The sequence below is a fragment of the Trematomus bernacchii genome, unplaced genomic scaffold (assembly GCF_902827165.1).
Source record: "Trematomus bernacchii unplaced genomic scaffold, fTreBer1.1, whole genome shotgun sequence".
Taxonomy (NCBI): Eukaryota; Metazoa; Chordata; class Actinopteri; order Perciformes; family Nototheniidae; genus Trematomus; species Trematomus bernacchii.
Window position 1 is genome coordinate 1,130,974 of NW_022987589.1, and position 13,266 is coordinate 1,144,239.

General features: G+C 39.1%; 1 protein-coding gene across 2 annotated transcripts; it reads left to right on the forward strand.

Moving 5' to 3' along the window:
- Positions 1-4,670: 4,670 nt before the first annotated feature.
- srsf5a (serine and arginine rich splicing factor 5a) lies at positions 4,671-12,924 on the forward strand. 2 transcript variants are annotated; one of them, XM_034129007.1, is made up of 9 exons: positions 4,671-4,778; positions 5,753-5,805; positions 6,682-6,813; positions 6,903-6,973; positions 7,281-7,463; positions 7,749-7,827; positions 10,349-10,422; positions 10,506-10,610; positions 11,720-12,924. In XM_034129007.1, exons 3-9 carry the CDS (start codon positions 6,682-6,684, stop codon positions 12,282-12,284), a joined length of 1,209 nt encoding a protein of 402 aa, XP_033984898.1. In that variant the 5' UTR covers positions 4,671-4,778; positions 5,753-5,805; the 3' UTR covers positions 12,285-12,924. The 2 variants fall into 2 exon arrangements, with proteins under 2 accessions (XP_033984898.1, XP_033984899.1); XM_034129008.1 differs by lacking the exon at positions 5,753-5,805 and having other exon boundaries at positions 4,677-4,778.
- Positions 12,925-13,266: the final 342 nt, after the last annotated feature.

The following is a 13,266-nucleotide window of genomic DNA, read 5'->3' on the forward strand; positions in this document are numbered from 1 at the left end:
TTTTAAAGAAAATGATTGTTAACCACGAGAACAAATGGCCGTGATTGTATAACTTTAAGAAATGCAACGTTGCAGAGTTCTAATTTTAAGCAAAATGTACAAAAGTACTAAGTACATTGTACAAAAGGCAAGATTATTGAAAAAAAGTACATAAAACATAGTGTGGGAGAAACTTCTGAAGCAATTGGAGTCAGGACTCAAAGAGACACGAGGAGAGCTGGAGCTTTGATGGCAAACACTGACGGTTTATTTGGAGCTTCGGCCGGAGAATTCACAAGACATGTCACGGGTCACGGTCTGACCACACGGTTGAGACGCCACAATCAATTCTGAAGCACCCTCCTGTAGCTCGAGGTTTTAACTAGTTCAGAGTGTAATAATCAACATTCTTCAATAGATAAACTAAACAGCTGAGGACACTGAATCACATCTGTTGTCGCTTATGGCTCGAGGTCATCTACACCCCGAGAAGGATGTGTTCCAGGTGTCCCACAACAATAACTATCTCTGACCGAGAACTGCCCGGTCACAAACTGGCAACATCAACAAAATGCTAGGGCAGCCCCTCCTTATGGGAGATAACGGCTGCTCAAGGTTGGTCATCTGCGTCAGAGGGCGAAGGAGAACATGCAGGGCAAATTATTCCCCAACACATAGAAATATGAGAGTTATTGTACAACTGGCAACGCTGGTCGCCACATTTCTGATTACAGATTCAAGTATTTCTGTTTTTAAACCAACAAACAGGGACAGTCATCACCAAACAGGGGAACTGTTCAGAACATCAGAGACACAAAGAGAAGCTGCTACAAGGACTATAATTGACTTTGTGAAGCAGTACAACTTTTGTCTACGCTTTTATATACAAATGGTCTTTATATGATAACGGTGCGTTAACTTTTAGGATATGGAAAGTGAATTTACGCCCGGGAAATGTTCCTCTGTGATACTGCTGTTCACCTTTTCCAACAATAACACTGAAACCTGAGACTTTATCAGTATTGTCCTTTAAATCACAGTTCCCATAACCCAAAAGTATTTTTTTTTCCTTTTACCTGTTGTTCAATTAATCAATCTACATTTCATGTAACAGGGTCCTGCGGCCTAAAGGCTTTTACTGGTAATAAAACATGTCTTAAATCAAACTTTGAAAAGCTTAAAAGTAGGATTTTATGTTTTGTTTTTTTACTTTAGGGTGAACTGACCTGACCATTGTAAAAGTAATGGCGTCTACACTTTGGGAAATCCACTGCATGGCTTTCTTGCAGAGTGTAAATTATGTACAGTAAATATGGAGTTACAGCCAACACTGGGCTAGCTTAGCTTAGCATAAAGACTGCAAACAGAGGGAACCTGCTAGCCTGTCCAAAGGTAACAAAGTCCACCTACCAACACACTAAAAGCTCACAATTTAATATATTATTTTTTATTATGAATAACTTTTGTATTATTTACCTATAAAATATCAGAACATAGTGAAACACATGTCAATCCAAGTTTCTCAGAGTCTCAGGTGATTTAAATGTCCAAAGATATTCACTTTATTATGATATAAAACAGAAAAGGGCATTTTCTTCATGGAAAACTACATTAACCATTCACTACAAATCAAAATAGTGGGACTAATGCATAATTTATCTAATACCAAGTATACCTTGTTAGCTTAACCCTGACAAAAAGTGTAAAATACTTTACACTAGCACTTTCCATCTGTTACCATTCTTTATGCTAAGCTAAGCAGCTTTTAACTATATATGTATCTCTCAGTAGAGAGTGGTATCAAACTCATTATCTTACTCTATAGCAAGAAAACAAGACAGTGAATCTCCCAAAATGTCAAACTCATTCCTTTAAGAGCATATTTTATTACGTATTTAAACTGAATACATTGTAATTAGAGTTAACAGACTTTTAAATATCACTTTGATACGTTCAGATCCTCGTTAAGGGAAAATATGATGTCATATAATTAATTGTAATCATTGTTTTTGTATCAGACATGCAGGTAAAAAACACATGAATGATTATTATCCCCCCTGGTAGTGATTACAATGTCATTTTGTATTCATGTCTTTATTCTGAAATGCAAACGCTCAGTGAAGCAGCTCATACGTGATTTTAATCCCTCTCTCAGGAAGGAAATCAGACTTCTCCTCCATGATTTTAAATAAGCTATATTTATTTATACTTTGATGTCGTCTTACATTGCACCAAGCGTATTTTGTTCGTATATTTTTTGTATATTTTGAGTTGACAGAGATCCATGCTCAAAGTCTTTACACAGAACGGACCGGTATTATTTTCTGGATCAACCTTGACTCTGTTTTTCCTTTTCCTAACCCAAGGCCATTTAAAGAATGATGATATAGTGCTAGAATAAAGAGCCAGAATAACAAAGAACATGTTTTGATTATTGAGCTGAGGCCTACAATGTGGGACAACTTCATATATACACATACAAATAAATAGATATATAGATAGATATAAACTGTATTAAAGGTCCCATGTCATGCTTTTCCGGTTATTACCCGTCCCCTTGTGTGTTATGTAGGTTTTTCTGCATGTAAACGGTCTGCAAAGTCACAAACCCTCAAAGTACACTGGGGCTCATAGGGGGGGGCAGGAGCTCCAACAAGCCGTTTAGGACAGAGAGTGAATACACATACTATACAGAGATGCTGTATGAGAAACCAATGTGAGTTTGGAACATTGCACAATATAAATCTATTTTAGTAGACCTCAACAATGGAATTATGATCAGAAATGGCCATGACATGGGACCTTTAATACTAAATGCATATATATATATATATTGTGTTGGAAATGCCACACTTAATCACCTACTTCTGGAAAAGGAAAGAACAAATATACAAGCTTAAACCGAAGTTGTGTTATTTTATAAAGAGTTATAGCATTTAAAGGTGGGGTAGGTAATTTTGGAGAAACCGGCTCGAGATCGCTAGAATTTGAAAATACACAGCCGGAAGAAATCTGCCACTTCCTTACAGAGCCCCTCCTCCAACACACACGAACGCGCACATGACCAATGAGGGCACGAGATAAGTTTGTGCACAGATGGAAGGCTGACAGGCAGGTAGGCCATCCAGTTATTTTAGCCGGGCCGGCTAAAATGATTGGTCGTGCTTTTTACAGTACTACAGCTTCCACAGATGACATTTTTTTATGGATTTTTTGTCAAAGCACTTAATATATTCATTGCTATCGGGATGTTAAGAGCATTCCATGGAATATAACAAAAAGTGTATCTCAAGCAGGTTTCTCAAACTTACCTACCCCACCTTTAACAGAATCAATCATATTTCCAGCTCTAGTAGATAGCACCAAGACCTGACCCTGTTACACAGAAACAACAGGAAAAACAAGCACTTAATACAGGAAAAAGACAAAAGGGGGGAGGTCTCAGCAGGGAATTTACATTACAGGCCATTGAAATGTTGGCCAGACAGGCGAAACTTGCATACATAACAAACCTAAGATGATCCATATGATAATTGCCTGACAAATGGTCAAATCGATGGTCTGTCTGAGAACATTTAGCAGCTAGGCGTGAATGTAAACTCTTGTTAAAGTTACAGTGACATTATATATAATTAAACAAGACTTATGATAAATGTCTACGATATATATATTGTTTGATATTATCGTTTCAAATTGCTTTTTCGCTTTTTACCTTAAATACTAAATGGTCAAATACTCATTCGGGTCGGGGGACTCGGGGCGAAACTGAAAATTAAAGCACTACCTAACTTCATCTGATGGAAGGTATCCATAGACGAAGGTATCATGGAGACAACAGTGGAGTTCTGACGTTAATATCAGAATTCTGAACAAAATAAATATATCTTCTGATAATTTTTTTATCTTGATTTCCTTTATTTTTGACTATGATCTCGGAATTCTGGCTTTTCTCAAAATCCCCCTTAAAGCTCGGGAACATTTTCGGTTATTTTTTCACATTTAAGCGTGTTTTAACAAAAATGCTGCGGTTCATTCCTATGTAATGAGTGAAAACTACCTGTGTAATGTTGATTAGAACAACACAAAAGTGGTAAACTTCAGTGGTGTAAAGTTACTAAATAGATTTACTAAAGTACTGTACTACTGAGGTAGGCCTACTTGTTCTTTACTTGAGTATTTCCATTTTATGCTAGCCTACTTTGTACTACTCCACTACAATTCAGAGGTAGATGGTGTACTTTTACTCCACTACATGTATGTAATCTATCCCTTTAGTTACTTCACAGATTGGGATTAATGATGTGAAATCCATACAGTCTATGTGTGAAATATAATCAAGTCTTAAATCAGACTTTAGTTCCACCTGGAGTAATGAATTCACAAGCTACCCTGCAGTATACATTACAAAGTCATTCAAACTAGCTGCACCTTTACCAGCTTTGAGAACACTTTAATAATCAATCATTATAAAACATATCATATATATTATTCTGAAATTGACCAAAATGCACAATGACCACTTTAACTTTTGATACTTTAAGTATATTTTGATGCTAATACTTATTTTGATTACAAAACTTTTACTTTTTCACAAAAAAATAAATACAGTTCAACCTACAAAAAAGAAAAACTCAACCCTGACAACCTGAACACGTCACTTCCGGTTCTCTCCTCTTTGGACTCTAGTATCTCTCGCCATTTTGATAAAGTCGCTCGCGCACACTGGAAACGAATCAGTTAAAGTTGAAGCTGCAGGAACGAAAGCATCTAAAACAGCGACAACCAGAGACCAATTCTGGGTAAGAATCATATTGAAATGCTGTTAAATAATTCTATGTTTCTTACAATTAACTAACAGTGGGGATATGTTTGCTTTTAACGGTTAAATTGTGTCTTTTTTAACCTAACGGTCGGTGGCTAACTAGCATGAAGCTAAGAGAAGTCGACCTCGAGGCGAGCTAACAGCTAGCATCTTTTATTAGCCTGTTTTAAATCAATGCTAAACAGTTAATTTAGGACTACATTGGTTAATATATTTCAGCTCTACACTTTTCTTATTTCCAAAGATGCGTTATTCAAGGTGTAGTTGAGCATTTTAAAGTATAATTTAGTAACGGTTTCAACGTGTATTTTAGTAGTTAAGGACTAAATTAGCAGCAAAAAGTTGGGCCCAAGTGATGATTCAACCTATCGTTAATATTGTTAATAAACTACTATAAGACGTATTTAAAACATTGCTCGTTTGATTTATATTACGGTACATTATCACATCATAGACGAGGTGTATATGTATCTAAATGGTAATTTTGTTCGACTGCGATATGATTTATTTTGGTGCTGTTGTGTTAACCAAAAATGCAACGAAAAGCTAAGTTTGAATTACAAAAAATGCCTGTGTTTTAGCTCAATGCTATACAGCTAATTTAGGAGAATATTGTAGTTTCCATCTCAGTACATTTGTTATTTCCAACGAAGCATTATTTAAGGTGGAATGCAAACGATCATTTTAGTAACGTTTTCTACATGTATACATTAGCAGCTAAAGTTGGGCCCAAGTGATGGTTCAACCATTCGTGAATATTGTTAATTAGTTACTATTAGATGTTTTGAAACGACTAGTTATTTGATGTATCTAACGTTTCATAATTATGTTTTGAGGCGTATTAATTATATTGATAGTATTCTTTTGTATTGTTTAACCATCGCAATGCCCCAACAAATTGTATAAAATTGTGATCTGTTAATTTACAGTGATTACTTTTTACATTTTTAGATCACAACGACCATCACTCAGTTGTCAGGAGTTTTGAAAAAGAAGATTCAACGGTAATTGTGTTAATGATAATGTGCATTGTACAAGTCTACACGGCAGATGTGTTCAACTTTTAAGTTCATAGACACCAAATACTTTCATTATGCTGCATTTAGTTTTATCTAGGAAGAAAGGGGCCCAGTTTAGGGTTGATGGAGAAAATGTGTTTATACGTTGTCCACTAAGTCTATATCAACCGGGGAAGACACATTATTTGAGAACCTTTGTTTGTTTACCTAGATTACAGTACTACCTCTAAAATGAACATGTAACTCCCTGCTGGTCCAACTATTGTGAACATAATGGTGTTCTTGTAGATGGAAATTATTGTATGGCTTTTGTGATTTATAACTTGTACTTTATTTTGCTAGAGACTTGTTTTACAGGCAACTAGATTAAACATTTGACAGACAAATGCTATTAAAATATGCAGGGCTTGCAGATTTGCATAACTTCACTAACAAAGCCAAACAATCCACAATGGTAATACAATTGAGTGGCTTAAATTTAAATGTTGGGGGAGGTAAATTTCAGCTTGTGAGATTACAGAGGCCTCTAAAAAGACAGTACAAGTGTCGTTTTAAAGTAATTACTAGTGAAACTGGTTTCACCAGAGTTTGCATATCATTTGTCTTTGATCTAGTTAAGGTTTTCTCAGTTTCGCTTGAATTTTCATTTAGACCTGGCTTAATGTGAAACTCCTTTTAATCCTTTGCATGAAATAAAACAGGTTTCCCAAAACCATGTTTACAGAGTGTTCACAAATGGATCAGTAATTCACCTTTTGCTGCTTAAGATTGTACTTTGGATCTCTATTATAAAGTCAACATAATACTCATCTCTATTCTGGTTAAATATTTACCTGGTCTTCTGTTTTTCCTTCTCCCCAGATGACAATGAGTGGATGTCGCGTCTTTATCGGCCGCTTGAGCCCGCACGCCAGAGAGCGAGATGTGGAGAAGTTCTTCAAAGGATACGGACGGATCCGGGAAATCAATCTGAAGAATGGATTTGGCTTTGTGGTGAGTGGCCCAACAACAAGCTGCAGATCAAAGAGTCCTGATCATCTTTTCCCTGAGTGAAAAATAACTTTGTTGTTTTCGCTTCTCAGGAGTTTGATGACCACAGAGATGCAGATGATGCCGTGTACGAGTTGAACGGCAAAGAGTTGTGCAGTGAAAGGTAAAAATGACTTCATACTTGAACATGTTCACACAGACTAAATGGTTGGTACTTGGCCAAATGGAAGCACATCATTCGATACCCAGCACTCTTTTTTGCTGCTTTCATTATAGTGTCTTAATACAACAATTCACTTTACAAGAAGGAAGCGGTTACCTTTTATTAAACTGAACACAAAATGCACCTATAACGAATTATGGCTATATCTAGGAGAAGTCATACATTCTACCCCATAAACCTATTGGGAATATATTGTTTGTTATTCATCCGATTATATTGTCCTAAAAATAAATAATCTTGTGTTCAGGGTCACTATCGAGCACGCTCGCTCCCGGAGAGGAAGAGGTGGCGGTCCCGGAGGAATGGGGGGGCGGTTCGGCGGTGGCAGCGACCGTAACGGTGGTGGTGGAGGGGGAGGAGGTGGAGGCGGCGGTGGGGGTGGAGGCGGCGGCGGCGGAGGCTACCGGCAATCTCGCAGCAGTGGTTCCAGGTATGTTTGCTTGAAAAATAGCTTCCTCACACCTTGATTAACCAGGGAAGAGTTTTACTTATTGAAAAGGGAAATATTCTGTTAATTCAGGTGTCAGGGAAACTTTGAACATAAAATGGATTTGACACATGGCTATAATCAAGTGATTCAAGTTGACTCTGCTCTAAAACAAAGTAAATACAACCGGGGCTGTGAAGCAGAACTGTTTGTGCTGTGAGGATACATTAAGAAAGGTGTGTTATTGTTATGTACTCGTATTAAAGGCTTTTGTGTTGGTTTGTGTAGACTGGACAGGTATGGCCCTCCAGTGCGGACGGACCACAGGCTCATAGTGGAGAACCTCTCCTCCAGAATCAGCTGGCAGGTAAGAGAGCACGAAACCTTCTCATGTATCTGATTACAGACCTTATTAAACTGTATATGTATCAAACTGTAATGTAATATTTTTTTATTAATTAAACTTAGCAGCTTTCATTTGATTGGGCCGGGTCTATTTATCTGAAGTCAGATTTAGGTTTGGGGCGATATGGGATTTTATCACATATAAAGTTTTGTTTACCCTCCCAAGTGACGAGGCGAAGCGGATTTGAAAATGCAAAAATTATAATGAAAAAAAACAGACTAACACTTTTATTTTTATATTTTTAATTATATATATATAACCTTTGGTCATGCAACCTTTTTGATCATTGTATTTAGTTATTTTATCGCTGCAATATTTTTAGTTATTGCCACGTTACCCATATTTAGATTTTATTTTTTTATTACACTTTAAACTATAATTTTTTTCTAATATTATTTGATATCCATTTTAAGAATTTAGGATTTTTTTACCCTTTAAAAAAATATATATATATCATTTTTCTTAATAAATATAAGGGGACGGTTTGTCCAGTAAACTTTTATTGCCATTTTAAGAAACTATGATTGTAATTTAGTTACTTATATTTCTAAGTTCATAAAATGTTCATATCGTCCCTTCCCTAGACAGATAAAATAAAGGCAAGAAAGAACCCCAATAGATAGTTATAGAACCCCCCCCCTAGGCTTTTTATTTTTTACTTCACCTACTTACTATTTTTCCCAGACAAAAGCTAACGGCTAGGGATTCCAAAACATTTTTATTTTTTTTTGTAAAGTCTTCTCTGATATAGAGTGCCACAGTGACGCGTCCTAAAACCCGGAAGTAAGTTAGCATTTTACCACTTCCGGTTCCTTCGACAAAAACCAATGCAATTTCTCCATAAAATAGCTCAAATTTCTCCATAAAATAGCTCAAATTTCTTCATAAAATAGCTCGAATTTCTTCATAAAATAGCTCGAAATAAGGTCTGTGGTTGACACACATTTAAGAGACAGATCACGTTTTGTTCAGCCGGATAATGTCTACCCTACTTTTATAATTTTCTATTGATTAGATTTATGATTCGAAAATTATAAAAGTAGGGTAGACGTGTGGATATTATCCGAATGAACAAAACGTGATCCGTCTCGGACCTTATTTCGAGCTATTTTCCAAAATCCTATGGAGACATTGCATTGCTTTTTGTCGAAGGAACCGGAAGGAGTTTACTTCCGGGTTTTAGGACGTGGCACTCTTTAGTTTCCTTATTTAAATCTATATCTCAGAGGTGAATGCACACCCTCCTCGGAGGCGTGAGAAGTGTGTAGCGCCCTCTCCTGGTTGTTTTTCTGAATAGTGTCCATTTGGTGCCTCTCCTTACACGCAGTTGCCGCCGGTCTAAAGTCTTGGCTGGTGGTCTAGCGCAGGATACGGTAGCCTTAGGAGGTCCGTAGCCACAGTCTGGAGGTTCTGTGGGCTGGCACCCCCCCCTACACTCTCTCGTTTGGGTCTTTTTCTGTTGCTGATGGAGCTGGGGGGGTGTTGGGTCGGGCAAACACCCCTCCCCCTACTTGCTCTCTGGTCTGGTGGGTCCTTGCTTTTGGAGGCCGGATGCTGGGTCAAGGCCGAGGTCGTTTCTCAAAGGCTTAACACTGCATTGGTTCCCATTTGCTATTTGGACAAGTGGCTCTATGCTAATATCTCCCTGGGTTTGGAGCGGTAAGTAGCATAAACTCATGTGATTGGGTTTGTTCAGGGTCGGGTGGTTCTGGGGGGGGGAGTAGATGCTCAAAACATGTGAACACTTTAGGACTGCAGAGCCAAATCTTTAGGTCACATGACCAATATCTGGTCCTCTCACCAGGGCTGTACTGAAGAGTTTGACGTTTCGTTTATAACGTGACATTCAAAATCAGATTTTGATTACTATGTTGCTTTTTTTGCATGACTAGTTATTGTTTCTGTTGGCATTTTTGCACAGTTACACATAAGGATAAGAACAGATGTTTTCGAAGTGGGAGGCAGATTTCCTGGAAGATGAATTGATTTGGTTACAGAAGTTTTCACATGTATAATATCTAGGATAGCCTAACAAGAGTCATTTATTTATTTTGGGGGGTGGGGATTACATCAACAGTCAAACGAACACAAAAAACCTTTGGTACAGCCCTTTGATTTACCTAGAGTACTATTTTCAACGACCTCCAATAAATACATAGGCTTATCTCACATACCCAGACGCAATAATGAATGCAAAAATACATGGGTTTTGATAAAAATGTAAACATTAAGCTGCTGTTACCTGTCAGGCGTCTCTCTATGGAGTTGACTTTGTTTCTTTGATGGAGCCAATAAAATCAGTTCCAGGCGACACAAAGCTTTCTCTTTATGTTACCGCCACTGGGATGAGACGTACGTCAGAGCTTTATAAAACTCTCAGTTTCACTGTTTGCTGCTCCTTTCTCCTGCAGGTCAGAGACGGATCTCTAACTCTCTAAAGTGTTTATTCTGCCTGTTTAATCCTGCTTTATGCTTTACACAGGACCTCAAAGACCTGATGAGAAAAGCAGGTGAAGTAACCTTTGTGGACGCTCACAGGCCCAACAAAAATGAAGGGTGAGTTTCTACTCTGTTTTTAAAAAAAAAACTTTAAATATCGCTAAGAGTTTGTCCCTAATGTTTCTCCCGTGTCCCCTCAGAGTGGTGGAGTTTGCCTCCCGCAGCGACATGAAGAACGCCATCTCCAAACTGGACGGCTCAGACCTGAACGGGCGCAAGCTCAAGATCTTTGAGGACAGCAGGAGGTCAGTTTCTCTTTAAGCATTTTTAGTGCAGGGTTAGGAGTCAGCCGGACCCTGCCTGCAGCAATGGTTAAAAGTTTGGAAAGTTACTTATTGTAACATATCTTTTAAATGTTAGGGATGTGCTTAAAATGTTGTGAAATCAAGCATTTTAAACAATTAACTCATGTAAACCAAAGATATTTTAAAATATGTTATATTTATTTTTCTTGTCTCAAACCATACGCTAGCTAAGCATTTGATAATCATGAAAAAACTCAATCGGTCAACTAAGCGAGTCGGTTTAATTTTTATTCAATGCAAAGAATAATTTGTAAATGTTATTTTTCACTACAGCACTTAAAGGGGACCTATCATGCAAAATGCACTTTTTGATGTATTTTATACATAAAGATGTGTCCCCGGTGTGTCAGGGAACTCACGCAGCGTCAGAAAATAAAACCCTCTCTCTTTTCCTCCGTACCCAAATCTCTAAAAACGGGGCTACAACGGAGCTGATCCAGATTTGCGTCCGATATGACGTAATATCTGAAATGTGGACCCACGGCCCTATCAGAAACGTTGCTATCAGAAACAATGCCCGACTGTTTTGGACATAATATGGTCGGTGTTTACATTAGCATCGCTAACGCTCAGAGCTAACCTGTACTGGAGAGCATGTGTGTGAAGAAGCAGGAAATAAAAAGGAACTCACCTTGTGGTATAACCGGCAAGAGAGAAAGCCTTTGAGCTCCATACTGTTTCAGAAACAATCCTTGATAATCCATGATATGGCGTTTCATCACGGCAGTATTTAGTTTAGACAGTAGCTGCCGGGTCCCGCATGAGCTCAGACCCCTCCTTTTTTTTAATCAAATTTATTTTCTTTAAAAAAAAAAAAAAAAGCTTTATACCCCAAATCAGCACTTTTGAAACGGGAAGTGAAATAGAGGGATATGAGGCATGGCTAGAATGGGTGATCTGTTTGGTATTTTGAGCAAAACACTTTTTTGCTATTGCCTAAAAATAGCATATTGATTAGATAAAACGAGAGGAATAGCCCATAAGTTGTTGCAAGTTAAATCAATTATTATATTTATTAATAATGTTCTTTTCTCTCCTCCCCCCTGCAGTCACAGTAAGAGCCGTTCCCGTTCCCGCAGCTACTCTCGCTCCAAGTCCCGCTCCAGGAGCCGCAATCGCTCCAGGAGCCGATCCCGTTCTCGCTCCATGAGCCGAACCCCGGAGAAGAAGGCGTCAGGCGGGGGCCGAGCCTCCGGAAGATCCCCCTCCAGGTCCAAGTCTCGCTCCAAGTCCCGCTCCAGATCCCGTTCTCGTTCTGCCCCCCGCCGATCCCGCTCTCCCGCCCGCCGTTCCCGTTCTCCCGCCCCAAGATCTCGCTCTCCCCCTCCCAGATCCCGTTCTCCTGCCCCCAGATCCCGTTCTCCCGCCCCGAGATCCCGTTCTCCCGCCCGTTCTCCTGCCCCCAGATCCCGTTCTCCCGCCCGTTCTCCTGCCCCCAGATCCCGTTCTCCCGCCCGTTCTCCGGCCCCGAGATCTCGCACTCCCCCCCCCAGATCCCGTTCTCCCGCCCCAAGATCTCGCTCCCCCCCGGCGCCGGTTCCTAACAAACAGTCCCGCTCTCGTTCCAGATCTCGCTCACGTTCCCGCTCCGCCTCCGCTGACAGCAAACACTGAAGGGGGGGGGGCATGAAACAGACTCTCTCCACAGGCCTGTAGAGGGCGTGTCTTTATCTTTATTTTTAATCATTGGCTATTTTTGTTAGTTTGGATGTGCTTCCACAGGAAACATGAAATTCCCGCCCTTTTTTCAAATCCTCTCCTAATTTGATGAAATCCAGAGCGACAGAAAACACTGATTCTCCGTCGGCCATGTTTGATTCCATCCACCCCCCTGTGCGTTCAGACGTTAGCAGGGATTCATTACTCCCTGAAAATGTTGATGCGTGTTTTTTGTGTGTAACGTGAGCTCCTGGCATTGCCGTGAAACTGTGATTCTGACACGTGTTACGTTCACTGACCTGTTGTGTGAACGTCATTGTGTTTTATTTCTTGTGTAATGATCATTCATTCGTGCTGAATCAGGACCTCTGCGTCTCCGTTTTACTTATTTTATCTGCAGCCTCGGCCTGTGGGGCGTTTAGTTGAGCAGGAAAAAATGTCTCTGAATAAGGTTATTGATTTGATACTAATAAAACACTCACTGCGTATTGTCATTACATTTTTTTTTTAGTAAGAAGGAACAGTGAATTTTCTTTTAATACTTTGTGAATGTTGGTCTGTGCAGTTCTGACAAATAAAGCTTTCACAAACTGTTGAAGTTCTCTGTTTCATTCTGTCCTGTCACAAACTGAAAATGAAATTTCATATAAAGGACTAGATTGGTATTTACATTGTTTTGTTTTTTCTTAAATGGCAGAACATTTGATGTAATAGATTTGTTTGGAATCATAATATTGAAATATTGGTAACTTATTAAATAATTTAACAAAAGCCTCTCGCATGTAACACAGACATACTAAGTGGAAATGTATACATCGTGTGGGGGAAAATGGAAACAGGACTCAAGAGAGGCACGAGGCGAGCTGGAGCTTTGATGGCAAACACGTGTTACGGCCGGAGAATTGACAAGACAGGTGGTGTGTCACGAGTTGCCAAA

What these genes read in the sequence shown, in the direction of transcription:
- srsf5a (XM_034129007.1), top strand. Translation starts at nt 6,682, where the DNA reads ATGACAATGAGTGGATGTCGCGTCTTTATCGGCCGCTTGAGCCCGCAC. An exon ending in AAAGAGTTGTGCAGTGAAAG is followed by an intron (nt 6,974 to 7,280) that starts GTAAAAATGACT and finishes TCTTGTGTTCAG; the next exon opens with GGTCACTATCGAGCACGCTC. An exon ending in AGGCCCAACAAAAATGAAGG is followed by an intron (nt 10,423 to 10,505) that starts GTGAGTTTCTAC and finishes GTGTCCCCTCAG; the next exon opens with AGTGGTGGAGTTTGCCTCCC.